General features: G+C 28.5%; 7 protein-coding genes across 7 annotated transcripts; 3 read left to right on the top strand and 4 right to left on the bottom strand. All coding sequences in view use genetic code 12, as the record gives it.

Annotated features, from left to right (window-relative positions):
* Positions 1-320: 320 nt before the first annotated feature.
* KGF55_003693 (uncharacterized protein) lies at positions 321-2,417 on the bottom strand (the record flags this gene model as incomplete). Its single annotated transcript, XM_051758514.1, has 1 exon — positions 321-2,417. The coding sequence occupies one exon, from the start codon at positions 2,415-2,417 to the stop codon at positions 321-323; it is 2,097 nt and encodes a 698-aa protein (XP_051614065.1).
* Positions 2,418-7,571: 5,154 nt separating this feature from the next.
* KGF55_003692 (C2H2-type zinc finger protein) lies at positions 7,572-9,740 on the top strand (the record flags this gene model as incomplete). Its single annotated transcript, XM_051758513.1, has 1 exon — positions 7,572-9,740. The coding sequence occupies one exon, from the start codon at positions 7,572-7,574 to the stop codon at positions 9,738-9,740; it is 2,169 nt and encodes a 722-aa protein (XP_051614064.1).
* A 1,112-nt stretch (positions 9,741-10,852) lies between these two features.
* KGF55_003691 (uncharacterized protein) lies at positions 10,853-13,309 on the top strand (the record flags this gene model as incomplete). Its single annotated transcript, XM_051758512.1, has 1 exon — positions 10,853-13,309. The coding sequence occupies one exon, from the start codon at positions 10,853-10,855 to the stop codon at positions 13,307-13,309; it is 2,457 nt and encodes an 818-aa protein (XP_051614063.1).
* Positions 13,310-13,493: 184 nt separating this feature from the next.
* Positions 13,494-15,650, bottom strand: KGF55_003690 (uncharacterized protein; the record flags this gene model as incomplete). The annotated part of the gene is made up of 1 exon (XM_051758511.1): positions 13,494-15,650. One exon carries the CDS (start codon positions 15,648-15,650, stop codon positions 13,494-13,496), a length of 2,157 nt encoding a protein of 718 aa, XP_051614062.1.
* Positions 15,651-17,717: 2,067 nt separating this feature from the next.
* Positions 17,718-19,172, top strand: HXK2 (hexokinase 2; the record flags this gene model as incomplete). The annotated part of the gene is made up of 1 exon (XM_051758510.1): positions 17,718-19,172. The coding sequence occupies one exon, from the start codon at positions 17,718-17,720 to the stop codon at positions 19,170-19,172; it is 1,455 nt and encodes a 484-aa protein (XP_051614061.1).
* A 167-nt stretch (positions 19,173-19,339) lies between these two features.
* Positions 19,340-22,129, bottom strand: KGF55_003688 (uncharacterized protein; the record flags this gene model as incomplete). The annotated part of the gene is made up of 1 exon (XM_051758509.1): positions 19,340-22,129. One exon carries the CDS (start codon positions 22,127-22,129, stop codon positions 19,340-19,342), a length of 2,790 nt encoding a protein of 929 aa, XP_051614060.1.
* Positions 22,130-23,149: 1,020 nt separating this feature from the next.
* On the bottom strand, positions 23,150-25,279 carry KGF55_003687 (uncharacterized protein; the record flags this gene model as incomplete). The annotated part of the gene is made up of 1 exon (XM_051758508.1): positions 23,150-25,279. The coding sequence occupies one exon, from the start codon at positions 25,277-25,279 to the stop codon at positions 23,150-23,152; it is 2,130 nt and encodes a 709-aa protein (XP_051614059.1).
* Between the last annotated feature and the right edge of the window lie 1,008 nt (positions 25,280-26,287).

The raw sequence follows: 26,287 nt of genomic DNA, 5'->3' as shown, positions 1-26,287 counted from the left end.
TAGGAAGATTTAGATTGGAATTAGACTGGTGTTTACGAAGAGTTATAGATAACAAGTCGATAAATTAACTAATAGAATACAGTATAGATAAATAGAGGTATCACAAAAATAAAATGGATGCAAAAAGAAGTTTACACAAAATCTAAGAGGTTTCAGATTACAGAAACAAAAAAGAACAAAACAAAACAGAGACAAAATAACCGAAGTAGAATTTCTTAAAAGTTTTATAGATAGGCTATCATAAATATTTAACTAATTAATCAACACTATTAACTCTATTACTATTATTGTTATTATCGTTGTTGTTATTATTATTATTGTTATACTTGCGTCGTTTTGCGTCGTTTTATATCATGATTATCCATTTGTTCATTTTGATTTGTAGTTGTTTGATTAATTGTAGCATTAGTTGAAGATGATGATTCATTTAAAGAATTTAACACAATTGGATTCAGTTCAGATTCACCTTTACTTTGTAAATTTTGTTTTCCTATATCTGTTTCAAGTTCAGTTTCAATATCCATTTCATTTTCATTTATTATTTCTGAACCTCTAACTATTCCTCCCGCTGTTTCACCAAATTCAAAATTTATATCATTATCTAAATCCACCGATTCTAAATTTTTTTCAATAATTCTTTCAGTTGGACTTGGAATATAATTTAAATTAGTTGATAAATTATTTGGTAAAATATTATAAAGATTTAATAATTCATTCTGATTAAAATCTGATATTGAAGGTAATTTAATTTGAAATTTTATATATAGATTACCACGTTTTAAATTTGATATATTTAATTGGCTAGCATTATTAGTGGTATTGTTTAATTCTGAATCTTGATAAAGTTCTCCATTTTCATTAAATAGGTTTGTTATTGGCATACCTAAATTTTTTATCATTTTTAATTCATTATTTTGTATTGTTCCAATGATTTCACAATTATGATTATTATTGTTGTTGTTAGTTTGATTTTGATTTTGATTTTGTTCATTAACTGTTATTGAAGATTTTGAATTGTTTCTTGAATGATTGTGATTTTGATTTGAGTCATGATTATGAATCTGATTTTGATTTTGATTTGAATTTTGATTCTGATTCGAATTACTAAATTTATTTATAAAATTTTGACCTTTTGAATTAATATGAATTTTTAAAAATTGTCCCATTTTTAAAAAATTTGGTATTAAAATAATTCCACCAAATAAAGAAGTTTTTAAATCAATTTCATAATTCATAAATAAATCATTTTCCTTTCGCAACAAGTACTTATGATTTTTTAAATTTATTTTTATAATTAAATCTCCTGGTATTAAATTTCTACCTTCATCTGATTCATTTTTTAATATTATTTTATGGCCATTTTGAGTTCCGGGTGGTATTTGAATTTTTATAATTTTTGTGGATTCTATATATCCTTCTCCATTACAATTTATACATTTATCTATGAGCTTAAATTTTATACCATTTCCTTCACATAAATTACATATAGAAGTTTGCTTATATGAACTAAATTGATTATATTGTATTATTAAAATTTGTCCTGACCCAAGACATTGTTTACAAGTTTTTGGATTTAAATATCCATACCCTTTACAATTATTACATTTAACATTTTTAGGTAATGATAATTTTATTATTTTACCATAAAATAAATCTTCTAATGTAACATCACATATATGATTTATATCATCTCCTTTTATATATTGATTTTGTAATGATTCTCCATATGGTTTTATAATTTTTTTCATTTCTTGTGGTGATTGTGATTGTGTCGTAGATTGTGTTGTAGATTGCGTTTGAGACTGAGAAAATTGAGGAAATTGATTAAAAGGATCTCTTGGTGATTGAAAACCATTATCAAATACATCAAATGCATTTGATGTTGAAGAAAAAAATGAATTTGAATTTGTAAACATCAGATTTATATCTTGAAAAACTTGTGAAAAAATATCATTTGATGATCCGAAAGTATTTTGAAATTGAGGACGAGAAGATTGTGGTGGTGGTTGTTGAAAATTTTGATTTCTTCTATCTGATTTTGTTGATGATGTAAAAAATTGTTGAAATTGAGAATTTGGATTATTAAAATTAAATTGATTGAAAGATTGTTTATTTCTATCCTTATTATGGTTGTAGTTACTCTGACTATTCAGATTATTCAGATTATTATCACTTTCAATAATTAAACTTTCTAATCCTTCTTCTCCAAAATTATCATAAATATATCTTTGTTTTTCATCTTTTAAAATTTCATAAGCTCTTGAAATTTCTTTAAATTTTTCAGTTAATTGAGGATTATGATTTGTTTTATCTGGATGACATTTTAATGCTTTTTTTTTATAACTTCTTGAAATTTCTTCAATTGTTGAATTTGTTTGAATTGATAGTAGATCATATAAATAAGTTTCTTTTACCATGATTGATTTATTGATATAGTTTTAAAGGTAAGTTTAATTGGAATTTATCAAATTGAAATGGATATTTTTGGTGTTGATGTGTTTGTATTTTGATTTGTTGAATAGTTATACCTTTAACTAGGATTATATCGCCTGATTGATTATTATATATTTTGCTTTATGAATATGTATTTGGTTTTTATGAGAACGATGTGAATTGATGTTGAGCTGAAGTAGGTGAAAAGGTGTAATTAAAAAATTAAATTTTTAGTATTTGAATGAATGAAGTTTTTCTATAATGACATGTAAGTGAAATGTATGAATTATGGATGATTGTAAAGTTATCTTTTAAATGATAATCGTAGTAAAGTTGGTTGTCAAAGAAAGAAAGATTGTTGTAAAATTGATTCTAATTTTTTTGAATGATAAAAAATAAAAAAAAAACAAAAACAAAAACAAATTGCAAAAAAAAAAAAAGAATGAAGCAAAAGCAAAGAGTGTTAAGATAGGAATGATTGATAAGACAGTAGTGGAAATGGATAAGTGACAGTGGCAGGTAGTTTTGAGAAGTATTACTAATTTACTATTGTGAAGGAAGTGGCGCATTAACAATATGGGAGTGGTGAGAAGTTAGTTAATTCTTGCCACTTTATCAACTAAAATCTCTGATAATCTTAATATATTAATTTAATAGTACATTAATAATATGTAAGTAGAAGAATAATCAAACGAAATGCAATATTTATTAAATTAATTTAAAACATCAAAAAGAAAGAAAGAAAGAAAGAATAGGATATATGAATGACCACATATATGACATCTATCTATCGAATTCATGGTGTCGATAAAGAGCCCCAGGCAAATTTAGTTTGATAGCCATCTTTTCTATAAGATTTCTTGGATTTGAATGAATTAATGTTACTTTAAATTACATAGTAAAATTAAATAATAAACTATGTATAAATTTAAATTTGGTCTCAACTGCCTTGTTTCTGTTATAAGTTGAAAATTCTATTAGTTTCTAATTAATTCTATTATCTTATTACGTAGTCTATAAATATTATTTTAAGCTTGTAGTTGGTAGCGACTATTCTACTCATAATATGATTATAAGGTCGCGTAATTATTATTTTACAAATCTTCCGAAATATATACATGCTGTTTCATATTACAGTGTACATATATATCCCTCACAACTTATATCCTATTTTACTTACTTACTTATTAATATGAATTGATGCGTCTTACATATGTATTTAAAGTACATTCACTTTAAAAATTAGTGTTTCTAAAAGATAAAGGATTCAAATTGAAATAACAGGATTTAATATTAATTATATCCGATAAATGATGAATTATTAAACCAATTTATATCTAATAATCTAGAATTATATTCATACAAGTTCCAGATATAATTATTCCCTTGAAAAAATCATTAATCAATTAGGTCATTTACTTACATATAGTATTTCTTTTCCAACATACTCATTAATCGAAAATCTTATTAATCCTATTATTAAATAATCGGAATTCCTAATAATGGATTAAGAAATTTCTAATGTGTTGCCATTCTCAAACATTACTACTCTTCTTTTATATGACTAGTTTGATTCAACCAGAATCTTCTATAGGTTCTTAACTTTGATAATTCTAAATTTAATCTTGAAATTTCATATCGTCAACTACCTAGATTCTTTTTGTAACTAAGTAATTTGCATTTTCCAGTAATTCCCCGTACAATTAAACTTACAAAAAACTTGTTTTTGTACTATTGAGTCTATCAGATATCTAAAATATAATTTAACCAAATCGAGTTAAATTATTTAGATATGGTGGGTTTGATTTTGTAAAAAAGAAAAAAATTAGACTAGGATAAGGGTTCATAACTTTTTAATGATCCGGTTTAATAAAAAGTAAGAAATTTGAAAACATAATAAAGCAAATGGTATTTATATCCATGTATTGACTTGAAAGAGCTAATGCTATCATCATTTATAAGCAGTTAATGCTCCCAAAAGCTCAAATATCTACGCTGTTTCAGCTGTCGAAAGCTCAAATCCCTTAAGTATGTACAGATTTTGTTAAGCTCTGACAGTAAATTTTGAATTTTTTTAGGCGTTTTCAAAATTTTCAAAACCATTGTTGCAAATTTAAACATAGCTTCAGTAGAAAGAGCAATGAAAAGTGATTGTAAATTGTTTGAGACATACTTTAAAGTTTAAGCTTACTGTAGAGTTACATGCTTGAATAGTTAGTTGTACGTAGGTACGGATGTATAATGGAATTTTGTTATGCCTTAGGAATTTTTGTTATGTTAAATTGTATTTTTTTGTTATGCAAAGACGAATAGCATAACAAAATATCTGAAACATCCGTACCTCAGATACAAATAGCATAACAAACTCTCTAAAACATCCGTAACTCAGAAGCAAATAGCATATCAAAATAGTTGAAACATCCGTACCTATAAACCATTTTGAAAAAAAAAAAAAAAAACCATGAATATTTTAAATATATTTCTTTAGAAAAAAAAAAAAAGTTGTAAATAAATTTAACGATCTTTCTTTTTTCATATACGAATGATAAATTATGATGATAAAGAGATATATTTATGATACCTTTTCAATTACACTAAAGTGTATTACTTCAAATTTATAACTTTCTGGAATTTGATAATTTGTATGGTCTGAGTTTAGAATGATGATAATTAAAAATAAATCATTTGCAACTCACCAGATCTGACACAAAATCTAAGGTTTTTTTTTTTAAGCCTGTTTCAGATACATTTACGAGATTTTGAATTAAATTTCTAAAATTAGACTTGTTTTTTTTAATGAACTGAATAGACGATACCCAGACCAGGATTGAAATAAAAATGAAGCCTAAGGGAAAGTTTTGAATATGATATGACATTTTGAATTCCTAATCTCTTAAAATTTGATTTTACACAAGCAAAAGACGCGTTTGATATTAATTATAAATTTTGAATATTTACTGGTTATATATTTTCATTTTGTAACCAAAATCGAAAATTTTAATTTTTTAGATTAGAGAGTCGTGTAAATTATAACGAAATGTAACATTAAAATTCATTCCAGCCCTCTCCCTGTATCTCTCTCTCTAGCTTTGTCGCCCTGGCACCTCCTCTGTCCCCTCTTTTGTCGCCCCACTTCTTAGAATGGATGTTTTCTTCAAAACATTTTTTAACCCCTTAAATCTACCTGGTTAAGTAATTAAGAGAAAAACCTAACACTTTAATTTATTGAAACCTGATTTAGAGATTTACAATATCTATTAAATACATTTGGTCATTCAGTTTAGGTCCTTGACCTGATTTATTAATATCGTTAGTGTATTTTGCTCAAGTTTACAAGAGTTTCATTAAGTATTAATAATTTCAATTTGCGTTTTCTTATTGCGTAATTTAATAATTATCGATTTTATCGGGGTTTAAAATACTTAACTGACTTCATGTACTTCACTTTTTAGTGCACTTTTTCAGAAAGGAGCTACTATCATATTTCTTCGAGAATTCAATCGATGCTATGAAACTTTTACTCAAAGTTCAAAAGTTGTGATGATGGATAAGTTATAATTTTTTAGCCCCTTTTTAGTTTTTAAATCTGTACAATTAGGTACATATTATTACATGATAAATATTCCTTGATCATCGAAATATTTAATCAATAATTTTTAGACTGCTAAGGTAATCAAAAGTTTTGACAAAAAGAACACTAAATTTCTTTGAAACTAATTTTAAAATCGATGATCATAATCTATTTTTAATTCTATTTCTATTTCTAATTTTACATACATTATTTGTTTTTTATTTATTTCTGTTCCTTAAACTTAAAAAAAAAAAAAAAAAAATTTTTAAGGTACTAAAATTGCGTTTTCTAATTTTTATTTATTACTTTAATTAGTAATGTTTAATTATTAATGTCATCATCTTAATAGTATATCACCCACTTTAGTCACGTAAGGATAAGTTCATTGAATTCTACAGATGATGATTATTAATCAGCCAGGTCAGTTTCTATCTGTAAGAATTATGCATCTCCGGTCCCTTTTTTGAAAGGGGGGTGTCTGAAGAGTAATTTTTAGTAAATAGATTCGTATATCTATAAGAACTGCAATAGGAATAAAAAATATACTACTATTAAACATCAATCGATGAGTAGAAGAAAATGTGTGTTTTGATACTTAGTTTATATGTGTACCTTTATTTTTGCTGTAACCCTTCTTTTTTAAAGTCTCTTTAATGATAAACGTTTTATTTAACTCTTCTTAGTAATAAATATATTGGTTTATTGTTATTGTTCATCAGATTTTAAATTAAAAAGCCATGAAATTGACAATTATCTTAAGTACGTTATTGTGTTTAAATTCCCTCATTTGTTATTTATTAAATTTGGATGACTTGTATGTTGATTCTTTGTTACATCATAGTCTCTTCTTCCTTTTGATTGTTTTCTTTAACCAGCAATACAATAGAACATCTGATCACTACGACTGTCTCTATCTATAAGTAGTTAACATTGGTTAAGTTCTTGTTAATAATTATATCAATCAAATTTGTACATTAAAAACACAAAGAAAACTAAACAAAAAAAAAAGAAAAAGAATTTCATCAATTTTTTAATTTTACAAATACAACAACAACAACCTTTTTTCTTTCTACCAACATTTTCAAAGCCATACTCAAGCGTAAAGGATTCCACTTTACTTGCTTTTGAACCTAGTTAAGTAGATCAGTCCTTTTAAATCAGTCATCATTATTACGTATATTTTCAATTTTACTTAATTTACAATCAAATTATATTACGCACTGTTAATTTTACTATCATTTTTCCTTCCAAATTTGTATTATCAAGATAATTTTAATTCAAGTCTACTCTGAAAAAAGTCAATCAACCATATTATTCATCATATTATACGTTAAATGTTAAGATAATAGAATATCAAGATCCATTTCATACGTACATACAATCACAAATTATATCAAACATAGCATTCACTTTTCCAATATCTATCTAATTTGTTTTTTCTTTTGTTTGATATTTCAACAACAAAATATAAACCAGCAAAATTTAATAAATTTACAACAACAATAATTACCTTTACACATCCAGTAATTGAATTCTAATACCTTAGAAAAAGCTTCATAAAATACTAATGCATACAGTGGAGCAAAAACTGCAACTGCAGGGACCACAAACTCATCCTTTTTCAATACTAAACCCACAACAATCATCAGAACAATTACAACAACATTCACTACATACTTCACCTCAACATCAACAAATACAGAATCATAATCATCATCAACAACAACAATTACCATCGTTATCAAATATTACATCTATCATGAATCATAATACCCCTAATCAAATACCTTCGCATAATCATTTACAACATTATACTAATACACATTCCCAACCTAATCCTCCACCATCTGCTCCTCCTACTCAAACCTTTACACATAATAGTCATGGACCAGTTCCACCACCTATAAATACTCATCATTATTCATTACCTTCTTTGAGAGTTCCACCACCACCTCCTCCACCATTAACAAGTTCATCTACTTCCTCATTACCTCATTTAACTCCATCATTAACAAATCAATCTAATCATGCTTCATTACCACAATTAACTCCAACAATAACAAATGCAACTCATTCAACAATTTCAACTATATCATCTTCATCATCAACTGAATCAGCTGCTTCATCATCATCAAATAATACAAATGGTAGTAAACCTAAATCAACATCTTCAACAAAAAGATCAAATAAAGGTAGAGTATTTCAATGTACTGGATATCCAGGTTGTAATATGTCATTTACAAGATCAGAACATTTGGCAAGACATAAAAGAAAACATACAGGAGAAAGACCTTTTACATGTCCTTATTGTTCAAAAAATTTTAGTAGATTAGATAATTTAAGACAACATAAACAAACTGTTCATGCTTATGAAACTTATTTAACAAAAGATAATCATGATAGTAAATTATTAGTTGAAAGACTGAAACAAAAGAAAAAATTAAAACAACAACAAAAGAAAAGTAATTTAGCAATGGCTATGCATAATCAACAACAACAACAACAACAGCAGCAGCAACAACAGCATCAAGCTCAACAAGCTCAACAGCAACAACAAATCTCACAACAAGTTCAACATCATCATCAAAATCACCTACAACAATATCCTTCACAAATGAGTATACATGCACATAATGATTCAAGACATCAACCAAATATTTTCAAACAACAATCAAATTTACACAATCCTCATACTGTTTCAATTCCACAATATCAAAGTCAATATTATCAACAACATCAACCACCACATTCTGCTACTCAACAAGAATTTCAACATAATCAATTACATAATCACAGTCAATCGCAACGTCAACTTCAACAGCAACATAATCAACATCAAGCTCAACCTACTGGATATCATAAACCATTACCTCCCTTGCCTGATCAAATGGATCATAATCAACAAAATCATCAACAAGTTCTTCAGCAGAATCAAAATCAACAGCAACAAACTTCACCACAAAAACCAAACAATTCACCTAAACAACAACAAAATGAACTAAAAATCCCATCTCAACAATTTAAACCAAAAAGAAGACCAGAACCATTAAGTTTACAAAATTCAACATTTATAGAATCAGATTCATTAAATTCTGCAAATTCATCATCAACAGCAACAAAAGAATCATTTTCAAATTTTAGTCAACAATCTATACCAAATTCATCAAGTTTTAATACAAGCTTTAATTCAACATCTACTACCACAAATGCTAACGCACATACTAATTTATTTATAAATAATTCCAATTATTATCCACCACCTCCAAAATCAGCATCTTCATTAGCTTCAATGACTCCAAATTTAGCAAGTCCTTTATCACCAATGTTTCAATCATCAAGTTCAAATAGTTATTTGAATGGTTCTGGTGGCAATTCAGGTCAAAAATATTTTGGATCTACTAATAATAATGGAGCTGGTAATTTAAATCGTCATTCTTCAAGTTCTTCAACAATGACAATTTCTTCATCATTAAATAAAACTATTAATAATAACACCTTCAATAATAGTGGTGGTGAAAATAAACTGCAATTTTTTGATAATGTTGGAGATAGAGATAAAATTTTGACGAATAAAGAAGATGGAATAAATAATGGAATTAATAATTCTAATAGTACTGGATCAAGTAATGGTAATAATAATGGAATGAAACAAAAATTACCTTCTATTTCTCAATTATTAAAAACTAATTTTCAAGTTGGTAATTTAAATTCTTTTGATCAATCAAAAAAGGAATAGATTTGGTATGATCAAATTTATGATTTTCTTTTTTAAAAGTTACAAGGGAAATCTACTTTTACGAAAGACTAGCTTAAGATGAGAGAAATTAGTATTGAATATTTGAAACTTGACAAAAAATTGATGAACAGAATCAATACGACAAAGCTATTTTTTTACGTTGATTGCTAATGGTCAAAACTAAGGGGATAATTATCAATTAAACACATATTTGATGTTTGAGTAGTTGTTGAGTTTAAAATAGGGTTTAAATTGTATAAGTAATGAATGAATGGCATAATGTATTATTAAATTGAGTTTATTTGTCCCCTCTAATTTGTTTTACCTTATCAACTAGTCATCAGAAAATATGATGAAGTTTTACATTTCAAAGAGAAAATCTCCACAAACTGATTCTTTTTAAAGAGAATTCTCATGAAATTTAAAAAAAAATTTGTAGATCCGACGTCAAAAGTTACAACCGATCTATCGATCGATGTATCTAAATTTTTAATTCCGGAATTACTTTTTTCTTCTCCTTTGCTATCGCAAGGTCTGAAAGAAAATCTGGGGGAAGCTTAAACTAACCATGAGACCAATAAATTGCATACCATTAAATGCAAGACGTAAACTGGTAATTTCTTGGAATTTATACGGCTATCCTGATCTTGCGTTACATGCTTGGTTATAAAACAATCGGTTAGATCTGGAGGGGTCGATATACTTCTCTTTCACTAAACCATTTTCTAAAAATAAACTTTAAAGTTTAAAATGACACAAAATCTACAAGTTCTAGAAAGCAAGACATAAATATCAAGGTTGCACATTTTTAATACAATTTTTAAGCCGATATTCCAAGTTAAAATTCATGATAACTTTTGATTTAAAAACTCATTTGAGGAGAAACATTTGATCATCTAAAGAGACTGAGTCTTGAGACTACCACCATAAACAGTACAGTTTGATTTTACCTTGTTAAGTGATTTTTTTTTAGATTCAGATCTGTTTGTCATCGGAGTTAAATCATCTCAGATCTAGCATATTCCAATTAGAATTTCAACTAATCGATACATAAACTAAAAGATCTAAATTATTTGAATATAACAACAACCCATTTTATAATTCATGAACAAATGCAAAATACTCCTATCAGATCTCCATCACCTAAAACAATAGATGAAGAACATCATGCATTACTGCCTCAACATACTATCGATCCTCATATTGAAATTGGAGATAAATATACTTTCTTAGATGATGATGATTTTTCAAATGATGATGAGGAAGATTCAGAAGAAGAAGAAGAAGGGGATGATGAGAATGACAACATAGTGAAGGACACGATTGATGACGTAACGAATGATGATGATGACCAAGAAGATGATGAAGATGATGAGGATGAAGAAGAATTTGAACAAGTACAAAATTTTGAACCTGAAATAGATGAATCGGTAGAACAACCTATAAGTAGGAAACTCACCCGAGAAGATGCAGAACTGATTGTTGGAGGTGAATCAATTGAACAAGTTTATCAAGAAAATAAATTAGAAAATGAAAAACATATAAAACATCCAAAAGCTGATCCAAATAAACCAACAGAAGATCAAGATATAAAAGTTGGAGATAATTCATTTGATGCATATAAAATGAAAAATTATAATCCTTCACAAAAAGTGTTTTCATTTAGTTTACCATTTGGAGGTTTAGAAAGTATTCGAAATGATTTAAGTAAAAAATTACAAAATTTTAAAATTGATGTACCATTTGTAAATAATAATCATGAAGAAGAAAATAATAGAAAAAGTTTTCAAAGAGATATTGAATTACGATTAGAAAGACAACAAAGTATAAGTACTGTTGATGAAGCTAATTATTTTAAAAATTTTAAAGGTACAGATGCTGGTAGATTAAGAGCTGTAAAACATACTATTTCATCAAATTTAGGTGAAATTATACCTCATAAAAAAAAATCAGAAAATGATTACGAACTGATTTATGATAGAATTGATGGAAATATTGTTATAATGGGTGGTTATAGAGGTTCAATATTAAGAGATACAAAAACTAAAAAAAGGGTTTGGATTCCATTAAAAGCAGGATTTCATTTAAAAAAAATCGATCTTTTATTAGGTCCAAATAAAGAAGATGAATTAAATGCGGAAGAAAAATTATATCCTGATGGAGTTTTAAAAAATGTTGGACCAATAGATATATGTAAAAAATTAATTAAAAAATTGGATTCAAATCCAAAAGTTAATATAAAAGAATTTGGTTATGATTGGAGATTAGGTGGTGATTATGTGACAAATAAATTAGAAAAATTTTTAACCCAAATTTATGAAGAAACTGGTAAACCAACTTTAGTTATAGCTCATTCAATGGGTGGAATTATGGCTCATGGAACAATGCAAAAAAATCCAAAATTATTTAGATCAATTATTTATGTAGGTTCACCAAGTGAATGTTTAAATATTTTAGGTCCTATAAGATTTGGAGATTCTGTTATATTATCTGATAAAATTTTAACTTTTGAAACTAATTTTATGATGAGATCAAGTTTTTTATTTTTACCTTTAAGTGGTGAAACTTTTTATAATAAAACTACAAAAGAAAATTATAAAATTGATTTTTTTAATCCTGATAGTTGGGTTGAATATAATTTAAATCCATTGGTTTCTGAGAAGCGGAAACAAGCAGCTGAATTACAACAACAAAAGAAGAAGATATCTTCACAATCCACTTCCGGTTCAGTTTCCTCCCTAACGAATGGATCAATAGATCATAATATTTTTAAAAAATCAACATCACCATCTTCTTCAATTTCATTAAATTCATCTTCAACTTTCCCAAGTATAAATTCAATAAGTTCAACTTTTTCAAAACTTTATAGATCATCATCATTAAAAAAAAATTCTAAATCAAATGGTACCAATTTATCATCATCTTCTTCAACAACAATGAATAATCCATCATCTTCACCACCTACAACAAGTCCATTAACATCAACAAAACAAACTACAGAACCCGAAAATCAAGCAATACCAGAACAAGAACATTTTTCATTTTCATTTGCTGATTCATATCGTTATTTATCAGAAACTTTAGAATCAACAAAAAAATTTGTAAAATCATTAGAATTTGATCCAAATAAACAAACAGAATATCCACCAATGGCAATAGTATATGGTAATACAATCCCAAGTGTAAGAGGATCAGTAGTTACTTCAAGACAAGATATAAAAGATGGAAATTATTATGAATTTTTTTATGGTCATGGAGATGGTGTAATTCATCAAAAATGGTTAATGCCTGAAAAAAAAGGGTTTAGATATTATGATAAATCTACTGGACAAGGAGAAATTGTTGGTAAATTTTCAAGTTCTTGTGCTCATGTTAATTTATTAACTGATTTTGATGCAATTGGTAAAGGTTTAAATGCAGTTTTTGAAGCTGAAAAATTTTGGGAAAAGAAAAAAATGATTCAAAAATTAGCTATGAAAAAAGTGCAACAGGAAGGAGAAGAAGAAGAAAATATTGTAAAGAATAATAATGTTGAAGTTAGAAATGAAGGGTTAGGGGTTGGTGCATAGAATTGTTTTAGTTCATTTTATTTCTTAGACTTTTAAAAAATTTATTTAGACTATTTATTTTAATTTACTTCAATGTAGTTAGACTTGATTTTGGAGTTTTGAATTTTGCAGCCAAAATCTTGGTAGCGAGCAATCTTTGAAACCATCCAGTTATAATAATTTGAAACAAATTTGACCAAATAATTTATACAGCCAATCTTGGTTTAACAAATCTATCTGAATCATCTTTCTCTACATCCTTTTCCAAAAATTCATTATTACGTTGATCAATCATAAATACATCAAAATATTCATCAATTTCATTTAATCCAGATTCAGAAAATTCAACAACTTTAGCAACATGAGTATCTGGTCTTATGACTAATATAGCTCCCTTATCTTTATCAATACCATAAGTTTCATATATATCAATTTTTTGACCAAGATGATTTGAATCTACACCTGAATAAATTTTCCAATAATCAGTTCTTCTTTTGAAATCAATAGGTCTTAAAAATTCAGGAAATTCATTAAATTCAATTTCATTTCTTTTATTCGAATGAATTAACAATATTTCAATTACTGAATTTTCAAATGCAAATTTTGGTGTATATTTTTTCAAAAAATGATTTGTTGAATTAAAAAATGAATTAAAGTTATTTAATTTTTCAAAATTAATTGGATTGTGTTTTAAATTTCCTGAAAAAATTATAACTCTAAATCTACCATCTGAAGTTAATTTATCCTCAATCTGTTGAGTTTTTAAATCAACTTGACCTAAAATCAAATCACTATATAATCTTCTACCTATTGGTACTTTTGAAGCTAACGAATTAAAATCTCCATTTTCATTTGAAAAAACTTTAATTGATTTATTAATTAATATAGAATCTTCATAATCAACAATTGTACCACTTGCAAATTTACTACCTTTTAAATAAACTTGATGGAATTCATTCATATCAACTCTGTCATTTGATAATTCTTCATTTGTTTGTTCCATAATTTTTGAATTTGGTATCATTGGTTGACCACTAAATAATTTTGAAAATTTATGATCAAAATCAATTAAATCTTTTGCAATTTTAATTCTTTCCAGTTCATAAGTATTTAAAATTTTAGGATCAGCTAAACCTTTACAAACTAAAGCTAATTTAAAACCTAAATTATATGTATCTTGCATTGATACATTCATTCCTTGACCAGCTTTTGGTGAATGAGTATGACATGCATCACCACTAATAAATACACGATTATGTTTTTCAAATTTATTAGCTACTCTCTGACCTATTTGATAACCTGTATACCAATTCAAATTACAAATTTCTAATGTATAAGGTTTAATAATTTCTTGTGCTTGTTTTAATATAGATTCTGGAGTAATTTTAGATCTATCAATTCTACCTTTTGAACTTGCTAATTTATCATCACAATTACCCATAAATTCTCTTGTTTCATCTTTAGTAGAAACATCACGATCAACTTCTTTTAACTGAATATAAAATCTTACTAAATCATTTTCTCTTGGTATAATCATCATTGAACCACTATCTTTTGAATGAACTGCACATCTACTTCTAATGTCTGGAAAATTTGTAATTGGTACAATATCCATTACACCCCATACAAAATCTGTATGTTCCCCTTCCATATTAATATTTAATTGTTTTCTAACCCAACTATGTGCTCCATCTGATCCTAAAACATATTTAGCTTTGATTAATTCAAGATCATTACTATCTTGGATATTAGAATATGATTTTTCTTGATCTCCATCAAATTGTCGAAACAATCCATTTGAGGTTCCGCCAAATTGTTCTGGTTTTGCTTTCTCATTACTCAATCTTTTGACCAAAATCTCAACGGGATATTCACCTTCATTATCATCATTAATTTTTAAATTTAATGGTAACAAAGGTCTTTCAATTTCAACTTTATTTCCAGAGAATTGTTTTATTGATTCAACAAACCATTTTTCAATATTACCTTGATTAATAACACATTCAGTAAAATTTGATAATCCAGGTATATTATCACTTATTCTTGATTTTCTAATTAATTCTTCATTTTCATTTGGTGACCAAAAACACATTTCTTCAATATGATTTGCACATTTCCAAGCTTGATCCATTGTTATAAAATCAAATTGTGATTCACTAAATGATTTAAAAATTTCTAATGATCTACTTTGTAAACCATCGGCTTGACCTGCAAATATTTCATTTGATCTTTTATCTATAATTCTAAATGGGATTCCACATCTTGATAACCATAATGCACACATTAAACCAGATGGTCCTGCACCAATTATTAAAACATCTGTTTTTGATTCTTTGATATTAGTCTCAGTTTTCGAAGGCATATTCTTAATACTTTTGAAGTACTAATTTTTACATTTTTGTTGATTTAAAATTGTTGATATATTTATATAATTTGAAATACCAGAAAAAATAGGTTTTACTAATCATTGACTAACCATTGTTCGTGGGGCATGATTGATTTCTTAATTAAAAAAAGCTAGGTTAAACTCGAGAAGTTAATTTTGAATTTAAACAATTTCCGTAATATAAGTTAGTTTATTTTTTTTTTGATTTTTCCGGATTAAGAATAATTGTGGGGGCAATTAGGGGGTTCCGGATTTTTAAAAAATATAATATTTCAAATTTATTATAATTGATTTTTGACATATGAAATTTGATAGGGAATGATTGAATCATAGGTCTCAATTGGTTTTGGGCTCAATTCAGGTGTTCCAAATTTTGTCGAGTTGTAGTATCAAATACAGGCTAATTTTTTTAATGTTTGTGGTTGAAAGTACAATCAATTTGTTACCCAATGCAATTTTTGAAACTGATTTAGGACGTTTTCTGATATTACACGCTTGCTTATGTGAATCCGTAGTGCCTATACGTGATTGAATACATTCAAAATTAAAAACAACTAAAATGAAGGTTGTTCACGAAGAGAATAAATTTGTAAGACTTCACGAGATTACAAAAGTTTATTTCCGACGAAAATACCAACTTGAAAACATTATGCAAATCCAAATCCAAATACAAGGCATAATATATAATTGTAGTCATGTAGCTGACTAAACTTTTAATACATTTCGCTTGCAAACCAAAAAAAAAAATACACACTGGAAGATAGTATGCGCAAACCCGGAATCGAACCGGGGGCCCAACGATGGCAACGTTGGATTTTACCACTAAACCATTTGCGCGTTTGTTGGAAATTTTGAGCTAAATTTACAAACATTTCTCTCCAATTTGGACCGCAACCGGGCACTACTTTTGTCGTTTATTGAACGTAAATTTGGCCATACTTGTTGGTACTTCGTTGTTGAAAGTTTTAGAATCTACAGTCAAATTTCCATTTGATCTGTACTCTTTTAATAACAACAACAGTTGAATAAAGAAAACACGACTGCCATTTTCTGTTGATCTTTTGATTGTAGACAAATGTCAGTCAAAAGACAACATGTATTGGTGTAAGTTGACTTGCAAAGATCTTTTTTGAAGTCATAGTTGTTTCATAGCTAAAATTTGGAAGTGCCTAGCGCTTGCTAGAACAATGTTGTTTCAATTTTTTCCTATTCAATAAAAAGAATTTTTACTTTAAATATTAATCAGATTAATTATCAGATTTTGACAAATTTCGGTGACTATTTAGTCGAATTCGGTGAAATAAAATTTTTGAATTTCCTTTGTTATTCTTGTTTAATTCAAGGTTTTGTGTGATATGTCGGAAAAACTTTTTCAAATCTCGATCAATTATTCCGAAGATCTTTATATTACCATCACAAGGTATTCATTCGTTTCATTTACTTCTAACATTCCTGAGAAATCCAACAACCGATCTTGAAACTTCTGTTTGAGAAGAACTTAAATTCTTTTTGTAAAACACCCGAAGTCTAGCTTAATTCAAGTTTCCTATATTTATCATATGTATCGCTACATCCTATATAAATTATCTTAGAACGATTCAAAAAATTTGAGCAAATTGTAATTCACACTCACTACATTGTTTTATACATTTGTTGATATAAAATCTGGTGTTTCATTATCTCGTTCATCATATTTTAAGTAAGATCGTATAGTTCTTTGTTCAAAAGTCATGAAACTTTCGGACCTCAAAAAATATTAAATCTTGTTCGGTCTTTGTGTAATTCTTATTTTTTCTTTAAAATTTAATCTAAAAATATTGGGCCTCTAGAAATTTTTCAAAACAATTCAACATTTGAAATAACAACAACTTAAAACTATTTGAAACCAATTATCATAGCCACAGTAGATTATTGAAATTCCATACTTCTGTTGATTTAATCGTTTTTAAGACTTGAGTAGAATTAAAGGACATTCATTATCAAGGAAGAGCAAGTTCAATTGTAATTTAATCACTCATTCACAATTTCTATAATAAACACATAATGGTTCATTTAGGTCCAAAACCACCTCAACATAGAAAGGGTACATTTACAGACGTCTCACCAGAATTATTAAAAAAATTAGCTGTTTTAGAAAAAGAATTCACAGTTGATGGTGCAACATTAAGAAAAATTGTTGATCATTTCATTACAGAATTAGATAAGGGTTTAAGTAAAACTGGTGGAAATATTCCAATGATACCTGGTTGGGTAATGGAATATCCAACAGGTGAAGAAACAGGTGATTACTTAGCTATTGATTTAGGTGGAACTAATTTAAGAGTTGTATTAGTTAAATTATTAGGTGGAAGAAAATTCGATACAACTCAATCTAAATTTGCCTTACCTGAACATATGAGATTAGCTAAAAGCGAGGAATTATGGGCTTTTATTGCAGAGTGTTTGAAAAAATTTGTTGAAGAAGTATTTCCTGAAGGATGTAAAGAAGTATTACCTTTAGGTTTTACCTTTAGTTATCCAGCCAGTCAAGATAGAATAAATGAAGGTGTGTTACAAAGATGGACCAAAGGGTGGGCAATCGAAGGTGTTGAAGGTAAAGACGTTGTACCAATGTTACAAGAGGCAATCAAGAAGGTGGATGTACCAATTGAAGTTGTAGCTTTGATTAATGACACTACCGGTACATTAGTCGCATCTCGATATACAGATCCAGAAGCTAAATTAGGGTTAATTTTTGGAACAGGGGTCAACGGTGCTTATTATGATATTGTCAAAGATATTCCAAAATTAGAAGGTAAGTTAGAGGATGATATACCAATAGAATCACCAATGACTATAAATTGTGAATATGGAGCCTTTGACAATGAATTAGTCGTTTTACCAAGAACAAAATATGATATTCAAATAGACGAAGAATCCCCAAGACCAGGTCAGCAATCATTTGAAAAAATGAACTCCGGTTACTATTTAGGCGAAATCTTAAGAATTGTATTATTAGATTTAGCTGAAAATGAAAAAATCATATTTAAAGATCAAGATTTATCAAAATTAAAAAAGCCATATATTTTAGATACGTCTTTCCCAGCTAGGATTGAAGAAGATCCATTTGAAAATTTATCGGATGTTGCAGAACTATTTCAAGATGTTTTGGGAATTCAAACAACTATTCCAGAAAGAAAAGTTATCCGCCGTATAGCTGAATTAATCGGTGAAAGATCTGCAAGATTATCTGTTTGTGGAATCGCAGCAATTTGTAAAAAGAGAGGTTATAAAACCGCTCATTGTGCTGCCGATGGTTCAGTTTATGAAAAATATCCTGATTTTAAAATTAGAGCAGCTAAAAGTTTAAGAGATATTTTTGAATGGCCAGATGATTTAAAAGAAGATCCGATCGTTATTGTACCTGCCGAAGATGGTTCGGGGGTTGGAGCTGCTGTTATTGCTGCTTTGACTGAAAAGAGATTGAAAGAAGGTAAATCAGTTGGTTTAAAAGCATAAGATTGGAAGGATGTAAATAGAAACTTTCATAACAACCATTAATACACTTTCATAATAATCATTGATACGTGATCATAACGTCCATTAATAGAATTAATAATGTACACCAGAGATCAAGGAAAGGATTATCTTACAAAGAATTTCTTCGTAAGTTATTTAACTCATATTTACCTTGGTCTTCGTTGACTTTGTTCGTAATAATTCAGAACATTTACGAATTTTTCCAACATTTCATATGTCCTTTTCCTTCTCAAAGATAACTGATTGGTAACGCTTCCCTTGATTGTAGTAGCTCCACCACTGACTGAATTTTGATGTGTGGGGGTACCGGTAGAAGTATTCAAATTAAAGTTGGCCATTGATGGAATTAGGGACGACGTCGAAGGACCTGGAACTTGATAAAAACCTATCGTTGTTAATCTATTCCTTAAAGACATAAATGTACTTGATTGTGGCAAGATCATTAATATACCATATAACGTTTTGTAAAGGAATGGATAGTTCTCTGGTTCAAGTAGTTGTAATCTTAATTTAACAAATATAGGCAGCTCTAATAGTTGTATTAATACGTCCAATTGAGTCAATAATTGTGAAGTCACCTCCAATTCGGATAAATTCTTAATAATTAAATAGGATAATTCGTAATTTGAAGTTAATAAACACAAGGCTATTGCGCTAGGAGCATTGAAACACCAACTTTGAAATAATGTTGCAAAAAGTGACCAGTCATCCAGAGACATAATATCCAAGTTTTTTAATCTTTTTCGAAAAGGTAATAATTCATTTGATGTTAGTAATATATTATTTAATGTTAAAATCATCATATTTGAAAATTCTAGATCGTTTACGACGGTCTCTTCATCTAACAACTCTTGTTTCTGTTGTTGTGTAATTTTTTGATATTGTTGTTGTAGTACATCGGATAAAGTTGTAAATATGATTTCAGAATTCAATGTGAGACACAATTTCCTCACAATAAATTCCACCTTCATTGATTTGTCGTGACCTTCAACTTTGAATAATTTGATTAACTTGAGAATAAAATCTTTGAAAAATTCTTGATTTGATTCTGATATTTTACCTAGCAATTTCAAAACTTTCAAAATCACCTCATTACTAGTGTCATATTTCAACAAATCAGTCAATTCAAAATGATTCTCTTGAGATTTAGAGAATTCTAAAAAATTTGTAGGATTTTTTTCATAAATGAAGATTAACCATTCTAAGGATGTAACTTTAGACAATTCATTGTCGAGGGAGGGATTTAAATATTCATTTATTATGTTCAACAATGTGCTTGGTAGCTGGATTTCATTGAAATGAGTTACGCTTTCTGATGTTAATCCATGCAATTCAAAGAATGAAACATTTTTATAAACCTCACTCAAAAACGATTGTAGACTGTAGCTGAAGTTGGTCAATTGATCTCTTAATTCATAATCTTGTTGCTGATCTGTAATTGCTATATTTTTTATAATAATTGAAACACACTCTGGTATTGAGTTCAAAATTTCCTGGGGTGCAATTCCAATCAATTCTTGTAACCATTTTAAAACAATAAATTGAACATCACATATAGTCTCGTGGGAGTCAGTTAACAAATCGGTTTTAGCACCAAGCTCTTGTCCTTCGAAAGTGAATAGAAACGATAACAAGATCTTAATTATTTTCAGATAATCAATAAAAATATCTTGCCCAAAAGATACTTCTTCTGACTCATCAGCTATTTCTTCGCCGTCAATATGTTGCTCTGGTTGAGGATCTTGTATCTTTCTTATAATTGTTGTGTCATTCGATTTTATACTAACCTTGTCTCCAGTATCTTTGGTATTGACTACATCTACTGAGTGGGAATTGGATTTAGCATTGCCATTCTTTTCATTCCCATGCTCACTTTGGCCCTCCATGTTCTCAAATTTTGCAATTTTGTCATCAGTTTTATTTTCATTTTCTAATTTAGGTCTAGAATCTTTTTCAGTTTTACCTGCTTCATCATCTCTTGTTTGCTTTATCTTTGCAATTTCTGCTTTTTCCTTTTCTTGCTCCCTTCTCTTTCTTTTAATTTCTATTTTTACCTTTGAAATTCCTTTGATTTCTTTCAAAAAACAATTCAATAAATTCTGAGTTTCCAATTTGATATCATTCGGTGCTCCATTTAGTATAAAATTAATTAATGGCTTCAATAAACTAGGTAAGAAGCTTATCAATTCCAAATTGGGGATATCGTCAAATAACTCAAGCCAACTCAATAAAAATTTCTTCGTAAATGGATCGATCGTATACATCCTCTCCAATAAAGTTGGAATGAATTTTGGTAATTGAAAAGCTTTAGTAGGATCTTGAGGTAAATTAATTTGAATAGCATTTCCTTGTGCGTCCATAAGACTACTTTGAATTTCATTATTCTCTTGTTGCTGCTCTTGCTGTAGAATGCTAACATAATTAGTTGCTTTGGCACTTATTATATCTTTGATCAATCTATCTAAAATATCAGCAGCATTTTTAACACTACTTTCGGTATCACTAACTAATATGGCTATAATATCAAATATTTGAGGAAAAAATGGTAATATCTCTCCTCTCGAAATTTTTGCAACGTTATAAAGTGCTTCAGTAGCGTAATAACGTACTCTTGCATCACTATCTTTAAATGTTGCAAAGATAGGTCGAAGTATATCTTCTAAAAAATATGCAATTGCAAATGATCCAAGGGCAACAGACACGCTTCCTAATGCAGTAACAGCTCCCATTTTGGCACTATTTGAGCTGCTACTTATTGTTATTTGTGATAACTCATTAATTATACGGTATATTGTTTGACTATCATTTCTTGAGAGTGCTGTTTTAGTGATTGATTCTATTTGAAAAGCAGTAGCTTTACGTTTTTCATAAATATGATTTGATAAATCTTTTATTAGTGATGGTTCTAATATTGGCTGCTGTGAGATTTGTGCCATTTTTGATCTTGTTGAAATGACAATGGTTTGATAGTATCTATCAAAACTTGATAAATATTGAATTGATAAACTCAATTACTTTTCAAAATAATTGTTTATCATTCCGTTCTACGATATTAAACGCATATGTTGCTACCATACTAAAGATTATTAATATGATATTTAACATGCCGCGATCTCATGCAAAAACATTTTCTTTCGAAATCAAAAGAAGACGAGAGTAAATTTCAGGGCATATTGAACTTTGCTTATTGAAAATGGCATTTGAACTGGAATACAGAACTATAAATATGATAGCAGTTTGAGAAAAAAATGCAAAAAATGAAGCCCGACGCGGGACTCGAACCCGCAGCCTTGAGATTAAAAGTCTCACGCTCTAGCCGATTGAGCTAGCCAGGCATTAAGGAATTGCACTTAAGAAGCGAATTCGCCACTGCTCTCAATTGTTAAATTTTTGTGACATCAGTTACATGATACGCTTAACTTGTACGACAAAAAATCGTCTCAATTTTCTGCATCATTTGATACAAGTGAGGAGCAAACCTGCCTCAAGATTGAATCGTTGGTCCTTCCTAGTTAGTATAGATTAGCTTCCAGTATAGTCAAGCTACGTAATTAACTATTTTATCTCGACAGAACCCTTGATGAATGCCAGCAAATACAACCGAATCATGTAAGTTACCAAGAATTTACAAAAAAATTGATTCCAGCATATTGATCATTGGGTTTTAACCTTTAATCATGAGACAACATTCGAGAATATAATGCTTTTTGACTTCAGAGATAATTCTTATTAAGTATAATTATCGATTAAGGCTATCTAGATTTATAAAAAAATCAACTTTGTAGCTTTTGATTAGGAATATTTTGAATATCAATTCTTGTAATGGACGACGACCAATTGAACTAAACCTTTCTTCGTAGTAGTAAGAAAATTTCAATAATGGACAGAAGGTTAAGCATTGTTTACTTATCAAAATCTACCATTATTTATTCATATTTGTTCATTCAAAAGTTGCCTCATCTATTTTTATAATTCGGATCATCATTATTAACTCTTTTTCTTTTTCTTGATTTCAGATTTAAAAATGATCTTCCACCTCTGATGATAAACCCATTTCTAATTTCAAAAATAATTCTCGAGTTTCTGGTCGATAAGATTGCATAATTATGATTAGTGTCAACAACCAATTTAAGGAACAAATTTTTTATTTCATTAGCACCTTTAGGAGAATCCAATCCAGTTACTTTTTCCAATCTTAAACTATTTAAGTTAATACAGTTATCAAGATACAAACAGGTTAAGTCTTCAAAACTATTACTCGATAAATTCAATGATTCCATACTTGCTGGGAAAGTTTGATTTGCTAACATCGAATAGGAAAGACGATTACTTTGTAAATCTAAGACCTTTAAACCAATGAACCTGTTGAAAGTATCTTTGATCGAGTTTAGTGGTAAATTTTTGATAGTGAGTTTTATCAAATAATCTGGTAGTTTTTCAAGATCCAACAGTTGAATATTTAAATCCAACATGTTCAATTCAGTCAAATTGACGCAACCATTGAAAGAAATGTGAGGAGCAATTGGTGAAGAAATGGGAGTAGTAACAACAGTTGCATATACATGATCATCCCAAATTCGATTATTAGTGGCGGGTTGACATTGCAAAGTCAAAAAATGTAAATTAGGTAGGACCATTGGTACAGTTTCATGTTTTCGAGCTCCTTTTTTTGATGATTTATGATTAACAGATCTATTACTAGGAAATATTAATTGTGAAGGATCTACTTTGACGTAACACGCTGCTGCATTGACTACCATGTTGCTTTCAACACTCAATACTTCTAATCTTTCCAAAACACTTAAATTTGATTTAAATAATTTTGATAATTTGTTGTTTGAAAATATCACTTGCTTCAGATTTGGAAAGATTGCATAGTTTTTCAACTCTAATATCAGACATGTAGATATTTTGACATATTCCATAGACTTTGGTAAAGTTCCCAATAGGTTAGTCAAATTAACATTTTTCGTATTGCATAACAGCAACTTATAAAGGCTTTGTAGATTGATTCCTGTCCCTAATTCTAAGGTTTTGGTAATACTGTCAATTTCTAAAACTTTCAATCCAGGTGGAAAATTAGATTCTGAACCAAAAACTAATGCCTTTCCATCACTTGAGAAATGAGATGAATTAAATTCGATGTTACCTCCATCGTTTACAGCTCTATTTAATTCAGCAATTTTGGATCCACTGATAGCATGTGCATAGTTTATATTTTCTAAAGAATCTGGGAAGTTACACTTGATTAAATCAATCAAATTATGACATTGAAAAACTGTGATCCCTTTTAATTGACCGTAACTTTGTAAATCATTCAAGTTTTTCAAATCACATGTTCTAAGCTGTATATATTTAATGGATTTGGTAAGGTTAAAATTGCTTAAGTTGTCCGTGCCATTGAGATTCCAGCATACAAATGAATTTAAATTAGCTAATGAGCTTAAATCAATATTTATGTTTTGAGATTGATTGTATAGTGTCAATTTTTTTAACGATACCGGATATCTGACTTGAAAATTTGTTGAATTAATAGTAGTTAAAGCTTCCACTTTCATATTCATGAGTGCAGTCAGGTATAACTGATATTCATTATTTCTGATAGGAATAAATAAAGGTCCAACATTATCATTATATCTGGTCATATGAATCCCAACTATATTGAATTCAGCAACAACTACTTTGAAGTCAGCAAAATCTATAGTTGATGATAATATAATTTCATATTCTACACCTTTATAGTCGACATTTTTAACGTTTTGATTCAATTTCAGTGCTCTAGTTCTTCTATCTGATGTTGATTTTTTTTCACCTGGATTTGATAACTGTTTCAAATGATAGATATCACCAATAATTCTTCTAGGTTTGAAATTGTACTTCTTGTGTAGTTCTTTTAATTGCTCAATTGATCCATCTTTGACTGAAAATTGAAAGTCGGTGAGATAAAATTTGGAATATCTAGCTTTTAAGGCGAGCTGTTGTAACAATGGAATTGATATTAGCTCCTCAAGTTTTATCTTATTATCAATGAAATAAACGACTAATGCTAAAATCTCCTTTGGTAATTTTAGAAATAGTTCCATCATGAAAGTTTGATCAGGACTCTAAGGTTGTCGAGTTGAAGGATATGGATATAATATGTAACGTATAATTCTGGTTGCCATTTTTTCTGAAGAGATTAAAAATATTTAAAATTAGACGTGATTTTTTTGCCAGCTACCACCTGGTGTTTCAAACCTGCTTCGTCTAAGTCAAGTGTACTCAACCAAAAACATTCATGGCACTGTTGTCTTACTCAAATTAAAAAGGTCATAATCCTATAGCCACAAATTGCACTAAATGTTGATTTCAAAAAAGTGATTACAAAAATCTGGCTGTGTTGATCTGTATTAAATTTCACCAGATTGTGCCAAATCATTTGATCAATTTTCAGTTACAATTGACTACAATGTAGTAAATTGTTTGTGTCTACAGATTATAGGTGTAGTTAATTCAATGAATGTTATTTTCGTTATAGCTCCCAAAACTCGGCCTTCTGAACAAGTAGGAGATTATTTACGATTCAAAACGAGTTGTTTCAATTCAATTGCAACCACTCCGTATTCGTTTCTGTACCAATGAATTATAATGCTTCAAATAATTCAGTGTTTTGAGTCATTTTGATGAAAAGTGGTTTTAAAATTGTAGTATATTATAAATTTTTTGAGTATTTGAATTTAAAATTGAAACAACGCTACTTTGATTAGGTGAAGCAATCTGCTTCAAACTTTTCTTAAGATATACTCATGCCATCAATCGGTCATATTTCTCTTAATATCACTCGAATTTTTTTTGGAGTTAAGTAGCATGAAGTTTTGAAATATTTGTAATAAAACTCCAATTTTTTAAAATGAATTTTTAGAAATATCTCAGCAATATGTGAGCAAAAAGTCGAGTGCTTGAACAGTTGCAATATGAAGTAAATAAATCTTTGTCTTCTACAGATAGCAATCGCATATCGGTGTTCTTCTCTCCTATTGTTCAGTTCATATTATTCAGTTCACCCGTTCAGTTCATTTTACTCAAATTTGATTATGATTGTGGGAGTCAGACTC

The sequence above is a fragment of the Candida pseudojiufengensis genome (assembly GCF_024610245.1).
Source record: "Candida pseudojiufengensis strain CBS 10847 chromosome Unknown scaffold1, whole genome shotgun sequence".
NCBI lineage: Eukaryota > Fungi > Ascomycota > Pichiomycetes > Serinales > Debaryomycetaceae > Lodderomyces > Lodderomyces pseudojiufengensis.
Note: the sequence above shows the minus strand (reverse complement) of the source record. Positions and strands in the feature narration are given on the sequence as shown.